This window comes from Rana temporaria, chromosome 1 (genome assembly GCF_905171775.1).
Source record: "Rana temporaria chromosome 1, aRanTem1.1, whole genome shotgun sequence".
Lineage (NCBI taxonomy): Eukaryota > Metazoa > Chordata > Amphibia > Anura > Ranidae > Rana > Rana temporaria.
Window position 1 is genome coordinate 591,734,846 of NC_053489.1, and position 16,541 is coordinate 591,751,386.

The 16,541-nt window shown below is 41.6% G+C and overlaps 1 protein-coding gene across 1 annotated transcript in view; it reads right to left on the minus strand.

The window, feature by feature from the left end:
• NWD2 (NACHT and WD repeat domain containing 2) overlaps positions 1-16,541 on the minus strand; it is a 383,914-nt gene that overhangs the window by 145,882 nt on the left and 221,491 nt on the right. Inside the window, exon 3 of the mRNA XM_040354712.1 lies at positions 8,922-9,038. Within this exon, the coding sequence (XP_040210646.1) occupies positions 8,922-9,038 (117 nt within the window). The remainder of the gene's footprint in view (positions 1-8,921; positions 9,039-16,541) is intronic.

The following is a 16,541-nucleotide window of genomic DNA, read 5'->3' on the forward strand; positions in this document are numbered from 1 at the left end:
TCAGTGAGGTTTCCGGTCTGAGGGTAAACATGGACAAATCAATAGCATTGGATGTCACCGTTCCCCCAGACCTACTCAATCAAGTTTTGCATTTTCTTGGGCTCCCTCGCAAATTCCATACTTAGGAATCAAACTAACACTGGATGTAAGTAGCCTTTTTAAAGCAAACTACCCTCCTATGGTGGTTAAATGTAATAATGACATGGAGCGGTGGTCCAGGTCCGGAATATCCTGGCTCGGCAGGATACATGCTATTAAAATTACTCCTTTACCTTGCCTTCTATACCTTTTTCGCTCTCTCCCAATCCCGATCCCAAAACACTTTCTCAGTAAACTTCAGTCTGCTATAGTTCGTTTTGTTTGGGGTAAGAAAGGCTATAGATGTCCCTCGAGTATATTGTTGTGCTTAAAATCACACGGCGGTCTGGGTCTTCCTAACCTCTGGGGGTATTATCAGGCAGCTCAACTGGCCCAAATTTCAATGGCTTTCTCTAGAGGGGTGAAGCCGGATTGGCTAACTATGGAAAGACAGCTCCTGGGATGCAGCTGTCTGGTTTCACTCGTCGAATCGAGCATATAAAGGTATTCTCAATATTTCTCTCATCGAGGCTAGCCTTAAAGTGTTGATTAGGTGGTACTATGTTCCTTCCAGGCTGTCGAGGATCTTTCCAGGTACCTCCCTGGTATGTTTTAGAGGCTGTGATCTAGAGGGTACCATGCTCCACGTTTGGTGGACCTGTCCTCGCATTAGATCATTTTGGCAGAAGTTGTTCCGTACCATCGGCACCTTGACGGGAGTAGCAGTGACCCCCCATCCTAGCGTAGCTCTGCTAAACCATAACATTCCTGATTTGGCTAGATGCTCCCAGGCATTATCATTTTTTCTTTTATTAGGAGCCAAATTGACCATAGCCTGGAAGAAACCCACCATCTCTTTCCAAAGATTTAAGAGGAAGGTCTCCTGGATCATGGTACAGGAGCAAATAGTCGCTAAAATCCATGACAAAACTGAGAAATTTAAGGCAGTTTGGGAGCCCTGGGCCACCTTCTGCAATATCTCTCTTATACCTGGGGCACAGTCTGGAGGTGTGGGAGCCTGTACTCTTCCTTGCTAAAACCAATCGGTATCTCTCCTATTCTCTACCACGTTTCACTCTTCTTCTACTTTCTATCACCTCTCTTGGTGCACCTGAGCTACTTTTCAGCCACGGTTCTTTGTGGTTAACTATTGCGCTCTTCAGTTGGAAAGATAAGGCTGATTGACTCTCCGCTCAGCGCATGGGCGGTTGCCGCTCTGATAGTCATGGGGGGAGCTCTGTGGTCACGTCACCTGGGATGCAGTTTGTTCCTGTTGGGGTGCTCGGGTGATTGAGGCCTCGGACCTCGACCCATTCTGGCAATTTTCAATGTTCCTCGGTGTGGCTATCGCTGAGGTGTTCTGGGTGGGGTAAATATGTAAACTTTTCTCTTGTGATCAAGCCTGTTTGCTATGTTAGTCTAGACACTTCAAATGTGATGTTCAAGTTAGTATACTTGGGTGCAGGAATGTTTTGACCATCTTTATTTCTATGCACCATGTATTTATCTTATGTACTGTATGTCGTGAAAATATTCAATAAAACTTTTAAACTAATTTCTCTGCAGGATGTTGAAACCTTGCAAGAAGATCTGAACAAATTAGTGGGGTGGGCAACTACATGGCAAATGAGGTTTAGGCTAGGTTCACACTACTGCAAATTCAAAATCGCGGTAAAAATCGCAATTTTACCGCGATTTTGCGGCTGCGGTTTTGCCGCGATTTTGCCGCGATTTCGGGCGCGATTTAAGAGACATCTGTGCAGGGTTCAATGTAAATAACGGCCCGAAATCACAAAAAGTAGTACAGGAACTACTTTTTGAAATCGGTGCAGCGCCGCAGATGCGGCGTCGCACCGATTAGGACGGTGCCATTGCCGACAATTGCCGGCAAATGCCACCGATTTGAGATGCGCTTTGACATGTGAAATCGCATCTCAAATCGTACCAAATCGTAACCCAGTGTGAACCTGGGCTCAATGAAGAAAAATGAAAAATAATGCATTTTTGTGTGGCAAAAATATGAATGCAATTTACTCACTGGGGGGAGAACCTCTGGGGGAATCTAAGATGGAAAAGGACCTGGGGGGGGGGGGTCCTAGTAGATCAAGGGTGCCTAACTCTTTGAAGTGCGAGGGCCACTTAAGCGAGTTGGTAACTGGTCGCGGGCCACAATGAGCTGAGGGGGCAGATAGCAGGCCCGTGTCTCTGCATATGCAAAGCGGACATGGACACAGCCCACTATACTCTTTTTTTTGCGGATTGGATTGGAAGTAGGACACAAGTTGGTTTACATCTGCCACTCCTTAGAGGTGAATTGAGGGTTCAATTGGGTCAGAATGACCGCGTGAAAGGGGCCCATAGCTGTTTTCACACTGATGTGCTGCAGTTTACCCGCACTGCGGGTGCAACACAGTGTAACTGTCATGTACCAGGTGTGACCAGAACTGTGTGGCTAGCAACAGAGGAACACTAAACACATATAAGTGAAAATATAATGATTTATTTAGTTAAGTGAATAATATAAATACAACCACCTCCAATATGACACAGTACAACAAACTAACCAACAGACAGAGACCCACAAATAACAACAGACAGATATGTACAATAAATGGGAAATGCCAGAATCATAAACAATAGCCAGGCCAGGGTCATACACAGCAGATCGGCAGATGGACAAAGGGATATTCCAGAAACATAAACTTTAGCCAGGCCAAGGTCATACACAGGGAGATCAACAGATGGGGTAAGGAACACAGGACAAGGAGAGGATGGATGGTCAGGACAGTGAGACAGGATCAGGAACTCAGGTAGCAGATTTCAGGAACAGGTTCAGATAATCAGGCAGCAGGTACAGATCAGGGCACAAGGATGATACCAGGGCAAGGTACGTTTGCACTTGGCGGGTATTTATAGGAATGCCTGTAATTGGCCTCAAGTCATACCTGAGCGCAAAAGGTGCTGTCTGCTCCACACTGCCAGGATCCATCCGCTGGTGGACGCCAGTACTGCGGCCCAAGGATGACAAAACACCAGCAGGGAGAAGTTCCCCTGACAGTTCAAAACTGCCAGGAGACACCTTCTGGTGGACCTCAGTACTGCATGCCAAATGATAGATATTACCAGCGGATGGAACCTTTCCTGACAGTACCCTTGGTTTTTCTGCACTTTGCAATAGACTTCTATTATATTCTGCAGGTTTGGTGCACTTTCAGAAAGCTCACGAAACTCGCAGGTAATAACATAAGTATATGGCTCAGTGCAGGTAACCTGCAGGTGCACTGCTCTGTGGATCATTTTGAAAGCAGCCCAGTAACCACTGCAGAACAGATATGCCCATATATACACTGCGATTTTAGTAATAAACTGACCTTTAATAACAGTATTCTATTCTATTCCACCCCAGAGCAGGAGGTCGCGGGCCACACGAGAGGGCTCCATGGGCCACTGGCTGGGCACCCCTGTAGTAGATGATAGGCTCAGCAATGGCATGCAATGTCAGGCTGCTTCAGGCAAAGCCTTTAGAATATTGGCATGCATTAAAAAGGGGATTAATTCCAGAAATAAAGTAATAATTCTCCCACTCTACAAGACTCTGGTCCGGCCGCACCTGCAGTATGCTGTCCAATTCTGGGCACCAGTCCTCAGGAAGGGTGTGCTGGAACTGGAGAGAGTCCAGAGAAGGGCAACAAAGCTAATCAAGGGACTGGAGGATCTCAGCTACGGAAAAAGACTGCAAGCAACTTATTATCTCTGGAGATGAGACACTTGAGAGGGGATATGATTTCAGTGTACAAATACTGTACTGGTGACCCCACAATAGGGATAAAACTCTTCCGTAAAAGAGAATGTATAAAGACTCAAGGACATTCAAGACAAAAATTTGGGCTGAAATCGGACCTGAACCAGTGAATGGAGATGTACCGGACCCCCTGTGTTGAGCCGCTTCATGCTCTAGTGTGAACCCAGCCTAAAGCTGAACTCCTGACACAAAGATTTTTCATTTAAAAAAATTCCTCAGTTGCTATAAAGGCTATTACAGTCAATAAGCTTGCCAGCATGTTATCCTATGTGTCAATGCACAAATAGGCTGTTAGCAACTGTTGTTGGTTGGGGTGTTTTTTGGCTGTAAAAACAAACAAAACTAGTGGGTTCTGAGAGGAGTTTTTCAGCTGTAAAAACGCTCTAATGTCAACAAACGCCAAAAACCGCTGATAAACACTCAAAAACGCGTCTCACCAGCGTTTAACGTTTTTGATACCATTTAAAAGAAAAAACGCTTAAAAACGCTATTGCAAAAATGCAGAAAAACTTTTAAAATCTCACTGCAAAGCTACTGGTGTTTTTATAGCGTACAAGTAGCCATGAGGCCTAAAGTGTATAGGTAAGGCAAATTTTTTGTTTTGATAAAAAGAGAAAAAGTCTTCTACCAAGTTTTATACTATTATATACTATTTATACTATTGGAATCGATTTGAATATGAATTGCATTTGAATCAAATTCCATTCGAAATTGAATTTTGAAAGATACCGGTAGTTATAATTTTTCTATTCTATTATATGCTATTGTTTTTCTATTCTATTCTTTTCTATTATATTATATTATTTTCTATTCAAATTCTAATTTATTTTATTCGAAATTCGAATATTATATTATATATATTATATTGTTAAATTGTTTATTTTCTATTTTTTTTTCTTTTGTTTATTTTATTCTATTTAGATTCTATTCTTTTTCTAATATATTCTATTATTTTCTATTCTATTTGAATTCAAATTTATTCTATTCAAAATTAGAATTTTGTAAGATGGTTATATTATTTCTATTCTATTATATTGTTTTTTTCTATTCTATTCTTTTATTTTTATATTCTATTATTTTCTATTTCATTTAAATTCAAATGTATTATATTTGAATTTTGGGAAATGGTTTTATTCTATTCTTTTCTTTTTTTTAATTCAATCCTAGTCCTATGTTTTCTATTCTATTCGAATTTGAATTGATTCTTTTCGAAATTCAGATAATTTTTCTATTTTATACTATTCAATGTTTTTATTCTATTCTTTTTTTTACTATTCTATGCTATTTTCTTCTATTCCTATTTTCTATTTTATTTTATTTTGTTCTTTTATTTCCTATTCTATTTTGTTCTGTTTTACTCTATTCTTTTATTTTTTATTCTAGCCCTTTATTTTCTATTCAAATTTGTTTTATTCTTTTATTTTCTATTCTGTTCTGTTTTACTCGATTCTATTGTTTTATTTTATATTCTTTTCTATTCTTTTCCTTTATTTTCTATTCTATCTTACTCTTTTCAGAAGTTCAAATTAGATTAGAATTTTTTTCAAATTTGACTCGGAAACTATTTGAATTTTATTCTTAAACTATGTGAATTCAAATTTCGTCTGAAATCTTGTTTCTTTATTTCGGATTTGTTTAAATTAGTTACTATTGTAATTGGGAAATTCAGATACATGCGAATTTCTGAATAACGAAAAATGCGTCTGAAATTCAATTCAACGCAACAAACTACACATGTCTAAAAATCAAAGAGGGAAATTCCCACACTTTGTGGAGATTTCCTCTTAGGCCGGCCGAACACTGTTCGAATCTCAGGGTTTAGACCCTTCCCTACTTTATCCAAAACAAAAAAGAGAAGTTTTAGCTGTACATTGAGCTTGATAGTCAGATTTTAACCTGGCACATCATCAAAATGTACCATCAACTAGGTACCATGAAGACCTTTCTTACCAGTGTTTTCTAATTTTATCAAGTGAGGTAGACCTTCATACAAATTGTACAGAAATTTAGGTAGATGTTTATGGAAGACATGGCAACCCATATATTCCCTGAGAATAGAAGTGCCTGGATTACCTGCACAAAGAACCTCTATGCTATGCAGCCGTGCCAAGCATTCTATATTTGTTTCCCCTGAAATCCCTACTTGAACATAAGTGTGACATCACTACATGGTATAAAGCAATGGAAGATATGTGAAGGTCACAGTGAAATTCATTCCAAAATAAAGGGACATCTATTTTACAGTAATATGGTCTTAAAAATCTAGAAATACAATTCAAAGTATTCATTGTGCTGAACAATTCAACGGTGATCTATAGTTGCCTAGCTACTTGCCAACTGCCTCGCGCCAATATACTACGTCGGCAGAATGGCACGACTGGGCAGATTAACGTATATATACGTTGCCCTTTAAGACGCGGCATTGTGGGCGCGCACCCGCCATGAGCTCCGTGAGGGTGACCGCGGGTCCCGCGGACTCTATGTCCGCGGGGATACCCGCGATCATCTCACGGACAGGAAGAACGGGAAAATGCTGATGTAAACAAGCATTTCCCTGTTCTGCCTAGTGACAAGGACCCTGATCACAGCTCCCTGTAATCGGGAGCAGTGATCAGTGTTGTGTCACACGTAGCCCATCCCCCCACAGTTAGAACACATCCCTAGGACCCCTTCAGTGCCCCCTACTGGTTAACCCCTTCACTGCCAGTTACATTTTTACAGTAATCAGTGCATTTTTATAGCACTGATCACTGTAAAAATGACAATGGTCCCAAAAATGTGTCAAAAGTGTCCGATGTGTTTGCCATAAAGTCGCAGTCATGATAAAAAATGCAGATCGCCACCATTACTAGTAAAAAAAATAATAATAATAAAAATGCCATAAAACTGTCCCTTATTTTGTAGACACTATAACTTTTGCGCAAACCAATCAATAAACGCTTATTGCGATTTTGTTTACCAAAAATAGGTAGAAGAATACGTATCGGCCTAAACTGAGGAAAAAAAATAGTTTTTTTATATATTTTTTGTGGATATTTATTATAGCAAAAAAGTAAAAAATATATATATTTTTTTTAATTGTTGCTCTTTTTTTTGTTTATAGCACAAAAAAAATAAACGCAGAGTGGATCAAGTACCACCAAAAGAAAGCTCTATTCGCGTGAAAGAAAGGACGTCATTTTTTTGTGGGAGCCACGTCGCACGACCGCGCAATTGTCAAAGCGTTGCAGTGCCGAATCGCAAAAAATGCTCTGGTCTTGACTAGAGAAGCTTTACTGACAGTTAAAATGTTAATTGTAAATATTAACCAATACAATTGTTGTGCACTCATAAAGAATTTAATTCATGACCATAAGCCTTAAACTCTAAAAGGCGAGTCTCACAAGCACTTGTTACGAGGGATCTTACAGGAAAAGTCATACAAAAGACCTATAAAAACACCCTTTGTCAGTGTTTAGTAATGGTGCTAATAATGAGGCATTTTCAGGCAACGCCACTAAGAGAATGCCCTTGTTTGCCTGTGCCATTTGTGCCTGGTATCTAGATTGTTGAATTGAGTCAATATTGCTACATTTGAAGAAATGCTAAGAAAGACATGATCATCAGAATTTTAAACAAGTGGCTAAATATACAGTTGAAGTATAAAGTTTAAGTGTTATCTAACCTGCCAAAGGAACTGTAATTCAGTTCAGTCACTCTTTTGCTGTTCCTCCCTTCACCATTTTCAGACTGGGGGAGGTTAGGAAATAAGCCAAGGAATAATCCAAGGAAAATTCCAAGCCGCTTACCGACCAGCTTGCGGACAACCAAATTAGCCTGTCTAACAGTATGCATTAAAAACAGGGTTTTAGTCTGCACATCTTTGCAAATACGTGCGTAAGCTACAGGCCCCTGTTGTAGTAGTTGTCGGGCTGTAAAAATAGGCAGTTGAGCTGAGTTTCTGTCGCCTCCCCCAACCACCCCCCACCCTTAAGCTGCAAAAGCAGCTGGTCGGAAGTGTACATGTGCTGATTTTTTTCCCTCATGCAGTACTGCCACCCTAAATGACATATTGTATTGAATTTGCTTGGCTTGCAGTTGTGGTGCAGTATTCCCATTCAAACAGCCCATTTGGCTGTAAAAAAAAAAAAAAAAAAACAGCCATTCATGTGGTCACTTCCAGAATGCCTGTCAGCAATGCCTGCAACGCTCTGTGAAAAGCCAACCATGTGTAAACAAGTCCTTACAGTGCAGCTCCTTTCTCTCCCAGTCCGATTCTTGTGGAGCAAGAAATGGCACGAGGCTGCTATCAAGACAAGATTGTGGTGCTTTTTAAAATACATCTTAACCACTTGCCGATCAGCCGCTGTCATTACTTGGTGGCAGGTTGGCATATACCCGCAAATAGCTGTACGTCGGCTCCTTTAAGCGGCATAGCAGGCGCGTGCATGCCTGCTTCACTGTAGGGGTGCTGATGCACGTGTCCGGCGGTCATCACACACTCAAGAGTGACTGTGGTGCTTTTTAAAATACATCTTAACCACTTGCCGATCAGCAGATGTCATTACTTGGTGGCAGGTTGGCATATACCCGCAAATAGCTGTACGTCGGCTCCTTTAAGCGGCATAGCAGGCGCGTGCATGCCTGCTTCCCTGTAGGGGTGCCAATGCTGACCGCCGGCCACGTACTGCGCATGCACGAGTCGCGCGGCACACCCTCACTGGTCCCCGCTGTCTCCTAGGACCAGTGTGTTTCCCAGAAGACAGCGGGGGGTGACGCAAATGGGCGTGACTCCCGCGGGAGTCTATTCCCGGAAGTGGGTGCAAATACCTGTATTATACAGGTATCTGCACCTTCCTCCCCCTGAAAGGTGCCAAATGTTACACCAGAGGGGGGAGGGTTCTGAAAAACGGAGGTTCATTTTTTGTGTGAACCTCTGCTTTAATGGTCCACTTCTCTCATAGAGAACATTAATTGGAAAATGTAGAAAAAAAAGATATTGTTCACCATGAAATGTTAAAACATAAAACCATGTAAACTGGTTTCTTTACTGTATACTTACAACAAAGCATGGTCCAGCAGATGTTTTCAAACACTCCTCCAACAATCTCATTCGGGTTCTCTGCAGTTCAGGGCTATCCCATTCTTCTTGTGGAACTCCCCAGTACAAGTCTATAGCCTGAAAATAAATGAACACTCTTTGAGTTTCACAATCATTATCTAACATTAAAGAAAAAGGATCACAGCAATGTATTTGTGCCTGACTGCTGAAGTTTGTGAACTTGTGCTATTTCCACTGCATTTGATGTATTTTTGTCTAAACATGGTTTGATGCTGTGCTTTATCCTATAATTTATATACTGTAGCTGAATACATGACTAAGTTGCTCCCACACAAAAAATTGTGACTAAAAGTATGATTCTTTCTAGCATGCATTTATATTCCACAGTTTTTATACAAGTTCATTGGGGCGTTATATTTAAATTTAAAGGGCATATTACAAAGTAAAAGGAACCATTAAATATTTCCCTATTAAAGATGATTCCAGCTAAACGTGGTGATTTTGTTGATGGAATATTCTAATCAGATCAACAATAAAAAATTTAACTACAGTAAAACCTTGGTTTGCGAGCATAATTCGTCCCAGAAACATGCTTGTAATCCAAAGCACTTGTATATCAAAACATTTTTTTTACAGGGTATAAAAGAGAAGAGAGGCACCTCTAAAGCCTCGTACACACGATCAGTCCATCCGATGAGAACGGTCTGATGGACCGTTGTCATCGGTTAACCGATGAAGCTGACTGATGGTCCGTCGCGCCTGCACACCATCAGTTAAAAAAAACGTTCGTGTCAGAACGCGGTGACGTAAAACACAACGACGTGCTGAAAAAATGAAGTTCAATGCTTCCAAGCATGCGTCGACTTGATTCTGAGCATGCATGGATTTTTAACCGATGGTTGTGCCTACTAACGATCATTTAAATTTAAAGCAAGTTGGCTTTTTTTTAACCGATGGTTAAATAACCTATGGGGCCCACACACGATCGATTTTGACCGATGAAAACGGTCCATCAGACGGTTGTCCTCTGGTTAACCTATTGTGTGTACGAGGCCTAAGTGTAGCAATAAGTTGGTAAATGTTATACCTTCATTAAATGTAACCATATTGCTACACTTAGAGGCTTCTCTCTTCTTTTTTCTACTCAATTGTGACATGACGCTACTCTTATATCAAAACATCGCTTGTATATCAAGGCAAAATGTATTAAAACATTTTGCTCATCTTGCAAAACGCTCTCAAACCAAGTTACTCTCAAACCAAGGTTTTACTGTAATATAACATAACTGCCAAAATTGGGGAACCAGTCATGCATATGTTTGGGGATGCCACAAGTGCAGGATTTTTTTGCACTATGGGGTGTATTTATAAAAAAATGTGCATAGCTGTCCATCCATCGAAAATGCATGTAAGTTTGATCTGTGCAAATATTTAAAAATTGTTAAACAGCTCCTTATTACTGCTAAAGCCTGCATTCCAGCAATGTGGAAACAAAGATCACCTCCACCATTTCACAGTGGCAGTCTAGGATCCAATGACAATCCAACAGATGGAACAGGTTATTATGGCCTCGAGGAAGCAATATGAGACATACTGGCAAACATGGAGACGCTTGAGCCCTAGTAATCATTAACATTTATAGAGTCGGTGCTTTGGCCATTGAGAGGTGAGGGGTGTATCGGAACAATCCAACCCCCCACCGGTTTTCCTTCACCTACTGGCCCTACTGGCCCTATTCTGTTCTCCTTCCACTGCCACATATGTAATTTTTTGGGGGGGGAGTGGGGGCTTCAGGAGGAGTGGGACTTCCTGTCCCACTTCCTCCTTCCGCCGAGGGGCCGCTAGGGCGATACTACTACTGCTACGTTAACTTCGATCACCACGTCAATTGTATCCCCCACTGTGAGTGACTGTGATGCCAGTGAGAAAAATGTGCCCGCTGCGAAAGTGGACGCCGCTACTGAAACTGCGTGCACGGCAATGGTGCCCTCCTGTATTGCTGTTAAGAAAGTGGGATATGTGAAGGCCTCTCACGGCTGTGGTCGAAGGACGACTCTGGCGAATACCAGGATCGGACTCCAGGGAGGATGTTGCCCCTGTCGAGGCCAAGAGGAAGACTGGTAAGCAGGCCAGGGACAGTAGTTCAGTAGATTCCTCTTCTGATGCGGGGGATGACCACTGGTTCGAGACGGAGCTGCCCGAGTTGACATGGGGCAAAGGGTTCCGTGCTGTGACTGCCCGCAATTCTAGAGCATGCTCTCCGATGGACCCTGGGGATACCACGCCGTGGGCGAATATCCCGCAAACAAGCTGGGAGGTCACAGTAGAGAAAAGTGCTGCCATTAAAGAGACTGCTGTACCCCATCAGCATTGTCTGTTTTGAAGAGGTCTCCTGATGCTTGCGTTATGCCGGGACTGGGACACTCACACGCTACCCAAGCTTGCTCGTCTACAAAGGATCATCATGAAGAAGGTGGCCCTTGATTATGGGTGGGAGTTCCCTTATGTGCCCGAGGATCTCATGAAGGAAATTGAGAAGAACCAAGAGAAATGGTGCAGAGATGACCTTTGGGACTATTTGAAGGTAGACAAGCCTTTCTGCAGTGTTGACTTTTCTTTTGCCCGTGTTCATGACCGGTTTGAAGGTTACCTAGAGTCATGTAGCTATGGCTGGCAGATATATAGTGATCGAGTGGTCATTAAAAGTCCTGGAAAAGTTGAACAGGTCTATTCGATCACCACACTTAATGATGGGGGAAAGACCCTCATCCTGCCTGATCCCAGGTTCTACCTGTGAGACGAGACAGAAGGATTGGTAGGACTCACCTACAATGCTTGCTAATTTTTTTCCTTCTTCAAGAAGTCCCAACCAGGAACTATTTTTTTTCTTTTTCTTCCCTACACTTGTTAAAGTGTGATTGACTCGGGGGGAACACAAATGCCTAGTCTGTTAGATTAGGGTTTCTGAGGACTTCGTTGGTCAAGAAAAAGAAGAAGTATTTTCTCTACAATATGTTTCTATGTTCATTTAGAGACGGTGGTGCACATTTTTGATCGGGGACATTGCCGCTAGAGGGCAGTGCTCCATAACTTTTCTAAAGAGACAGTTTTTTTTGGTCTCTCGCTCTTCATAACAGCCTAGCACTTGTTTTGAATGCTCCTGGGGGGGGGAGGTTTTGCCTTACTGTAAGAAGATGCAGCTTCATTCGCCCCTAGGGATGTAAATAGGTTAATATTGTGTGTATTTCCCTATTTTTGTTTTTCAGGTCCTGTTGATCTTCTATCAAAACTGTTGACTGCAGACTAGATAGTTAGGAATACCAATGTAAATTGTACTGATATGTAAATCTTAAACATTTTTATGTTTTATTCTCTATTTTCTTCCTTCGCTCTTACTATAATGTTTAAAGTGAATTCAGGTGAGGCGCTCAGGACTGAGACGCCAATAGTTCTGACACTGAGGACAGTGTCAATTTAAGTGGTGGAGTGTGTAGCGCAGAACCTGTCTGAGATAATACTGAGCATGAGGCTGGTATCTCAGGAGAGGCCTACTGCTTCATCGAAGGACACATTGCTTCTGAGAGGCTGGACGATGGTCGCCTATCAGTCCTGAAATGAAACAAGCTGTTCAAGGGAGATCCGGGTGATTAATCCAGTGTTGAGAAGGATTTTGGAGACGAGAATATCTCCACCTTTGGGAAGGTCTGTGGCAAAGACTTTGGTAAAGTTCCGAGTGACACTCTGGCTGCTAGGCCAGTGAGAGTGGCCTATCCAGATGCACTACACCCACTCTGGCTAGAGTGGCTACGAAAGTTGTCGTGGGAAGCAGGACTGCTTCTGAAACCCAGTTATACGCCTGAATCCATTACCTACCACTTCTTCTATCTTCTCACCTACTACTACTTTTACCATTTTTACCCCATTGGGTAATAAAGCACAGAAAAAGATATCTACAGTGTGGACACTGACTTTTTTACAGCTCTCATCCAGTACCCTAGATGGCTGAGAATTAGAGGTAACATGCCGCCCAAATCAAACCAGCAGCTCCTTCGGGGGTAGTGCTACATTTTTATTTGCATATTTTATGAATGCTGTGGTCTTCTGTGATGTACGGTATTTGTAAATTTCTATTCTAAAAGTAAATTCTAAAAGAATTTGAAACAACAATTTTAAAAGAATAATTTGGTCAGATTGATAAAGCAGTGCCTCATCCCTTGAATGTGAATAGAACAAATAGAATATTGTTTGGGATTTTTTAGGCACATAGATAAATGTGTATAGAAAGAATGATTAAAAATGTACAATATTTGTCCATGGAGGTTATATCTGATTGGTATATACAGCAGTGCCATAGGGGGGAAATTATATTGATATACCATACTATCATATTGCCCAATAGCACTGCTATATATACCAGTCAGATATAACCACTGTGCTAGGTCCCCCTAAAGAAGTTTTTTTGGAGAATTAAAATGCATTGGGGCTTATTTATATAATTGAGGCATACTTTATATAATTGCCAATATGTCATTGAGCATGGTGGTTGTGTTGCATTGATGTTTCATCAACTACTTGGTTATTTTTATGTGATGTACATTTTTAGCAAGAATCTAATAAATATTGTAAATTCATCGTTGTTTCTATACACATTTTTCCATGTGACTAAAAAATCACAACCAATATTATATTTGTTCTATTTATGTTGAATATTTATTAATGTTCCTATTAGAATAGCTACCACTACAATAACATTTACAGGGTCATATAACACAGTGTCCAATATCACATAGACCCTAACAAGGGTCTAGACCACAACATCTGTAATAAGACATAAGGAGCAATTACAGAAATCTGCATTTCTGCAAAGAAACAAGCAGCAAACAGCTGATCAATTTATAGACAGCATAAGGTGTGTGGGAGGCACATTTAACTACAAGTATGCAAACAATCACATTTCCGAGCACTTGCAGTGAATGGCACTTACCATGCGCCCCATGTGCTCCTTTAGCTGGTTAAACATTGATTGATCCTTTTAACACCTTCGCTTTTCAGCATTTGGCATGCAGTAGTTACAAATGCCCAGAGCTTTATCTGGTTAGTTTAGAAGCTGCATTACTTTTCCTGATAATACACGTTGACAAAAGTACATTGATAAAAATGAGTGGTTTCTATATATATTTCCAATTGTCTGTAAATGTGACCTCTGCATTTCAAGCAGATTTTATATAACAACTTGTCATATCTTTTTCTTCAGAGGGGATTTCTAGAATGGAAAGGACGTGGTCATTGATGGATGTTCTTAGGACCACATTGTAGTAACCAAAATACATTTACTATACACAAAAAAAAAACAAGGTTACATGAATACATGTTGCTCTTGGGAGTTGCTTCCTGAATTAATGCCCTCTCCTCTGTCTGCTCTAATGAATAAGGCTCGTCTCTGCTGCTGCCCCACTGTCACTATCAGTGTAATTGGTTGTATCTGCTTGCAGACTGGAAATGCCACAATTGGTTTCAACTTTCAAAGCCAATATCCAAATATCTCAGTTAAATAAATGGTGTACAAACCAAACAATACATTTTCATCTGTACAGTTTAAAAAAGTATTCCTCAGAAATGACCAGACTTTATCTTATACTATTTAAAAACACAAAAAAATATATAATACAGTATAGCAGGAAAAGGGTCCTCCTTCAATGCAACTTCAAGGGTGTATAGTTAAAACACTAATCTTTACATGTTAGGCCCCTTTCACACGGGCGCCTCCATTTGTGGGATCCGCTGGATCACCGGGGAATTGCTCTGCAGAGTGGAGACGGGCATAGTCCCTCTCTCCTCTATGGGGAAATTGGGTGAAAACAGACAGTCCGTTTTCATCCGATCATATCTGATGCGCCAGACCGATGAAAAATAGGACCACCATCCATCTGGATTTTGTGGACAAGATCAGATCAGATGGCGGCAGAGGTCAGTGGACATGTCACTGCTGACCTCCGCTGCTCCATAGGAGTGAATGTAGCGTCTGCCTGAAAAACTGAAAGGCAGACCTGATCGGACAGCCCGTGTGAAAGGGCCCTTTGGGAGATGCCACTGAGATTTATGTAGTGTTGCAGAGTAGGGATGTCCTGAACTGCCCTGGGTTCAGTTTAAGCAGGGTTCAGCAAAATTTAGAGAAACTTGGATGCTGAACCAAAACCCCATTTAAATCCATTGGATCTGGCAGCTAGTCCCTAAAATTCTAAATATAGACTTCAGGGCCCAGGTTCAGAAAGCCCGGCGTTACTTTGTGCGGGCGTAGCGTATCTCAGATATGCTACACCGCCGTAACCTAGTGAGGCAGGTTCTGTGCCTGTACCTGCGCCCTAAGTTACGGCGGCGTAGCGTATGAGGGCCGGCGTAAGCCCGCCTAATTCAAAATAGGAAGATGTGGGCGTGTTTTATGTTAATTCAGTGTGACCCCACGTAAATGACGTTTTTAACGAACGGCGCATGCGCCATCCGTGGACGTATCCCAGTGCGCATGCTCCAAATTACTCCGCAAAGCCTCATTGGTTTCGACGTGAACGTAACTTACGCAAAGCCCTATTCGCGAACGACTTATGCAAACGACGTAAACTATGCAAAATTCGACGCTGGCCAGACGTCCATACTTAACATTGGCTACGCCTCATATAGCAGGGGTAACTTTACGCTGGAAAAAGCCTTATGTAAACGACGTAAAAAAATGCGCCGGGCGGACGTACGTTTCTGAATCGGCGTATCTACCTAATTTGCATATTCTATGCGTAAATCTCCGGAAGCGCCACCTAGCGGCCAGCGTAAATATGCAACTAAGATATGACGGCGTAAGAGACTTACGCCAGTCGTATCTTAGCTAAATTTCGGCATATCTTGCTTTCTGAATACAGAAAGAAGATACGCCGGCGCATGCTAGAATTTACGCGGCGTATCAATAGATACGCAGACGTAAATTGTTTCTGAAACCGGGCCAAGGTATGTATTTGGTAGAAATTTGCTAGTACTAGGACAGTATCTGAACACTTGATTATGCAGCATCTGAGTACCAATAGGCACAAATATTGTTCAGTGATTGGACAGTATGTAAGCAGCTTAATTATGCCATAATATAGGAGGTAGAGATGAGACAGGTTTTATCTTGAAAGAAACATTAGAGTGTGTTGAGTGTGTATATGAGAGACAATAACCAATTTTTTTTTTACAGTGGCTGGATAGTGCATATCCAGATGGCAGTAACCATCAGCTGCCAACTGGAGCTGTAAAAAAAAGCTACACTACAATCACCCACACATGTCTGGTGGTCTAAGGCTGTCCAGGTACGTTGTGCAGTAACCCTTCCCATATATTCCACTTGGCATTTCCTGGCCTTGACTACCCTAGAATGGAAGATTCCTAGCTGCATTGTAAATCACTGGATCGAGATGGGGCTATGGTAAATATTGGGCGGTGGATACTGCACACAGAAAGTTTTTTACCTTCATGCATAGAATGCACGAAAGTAAAAACCATCAGCCTGTACAACAACTTTAAACTTAGAATCATATGGCTATAGACTGATCACCCTTCCTCAAATCAGGATTGCCTGCAAAAAAATGAAAGGCA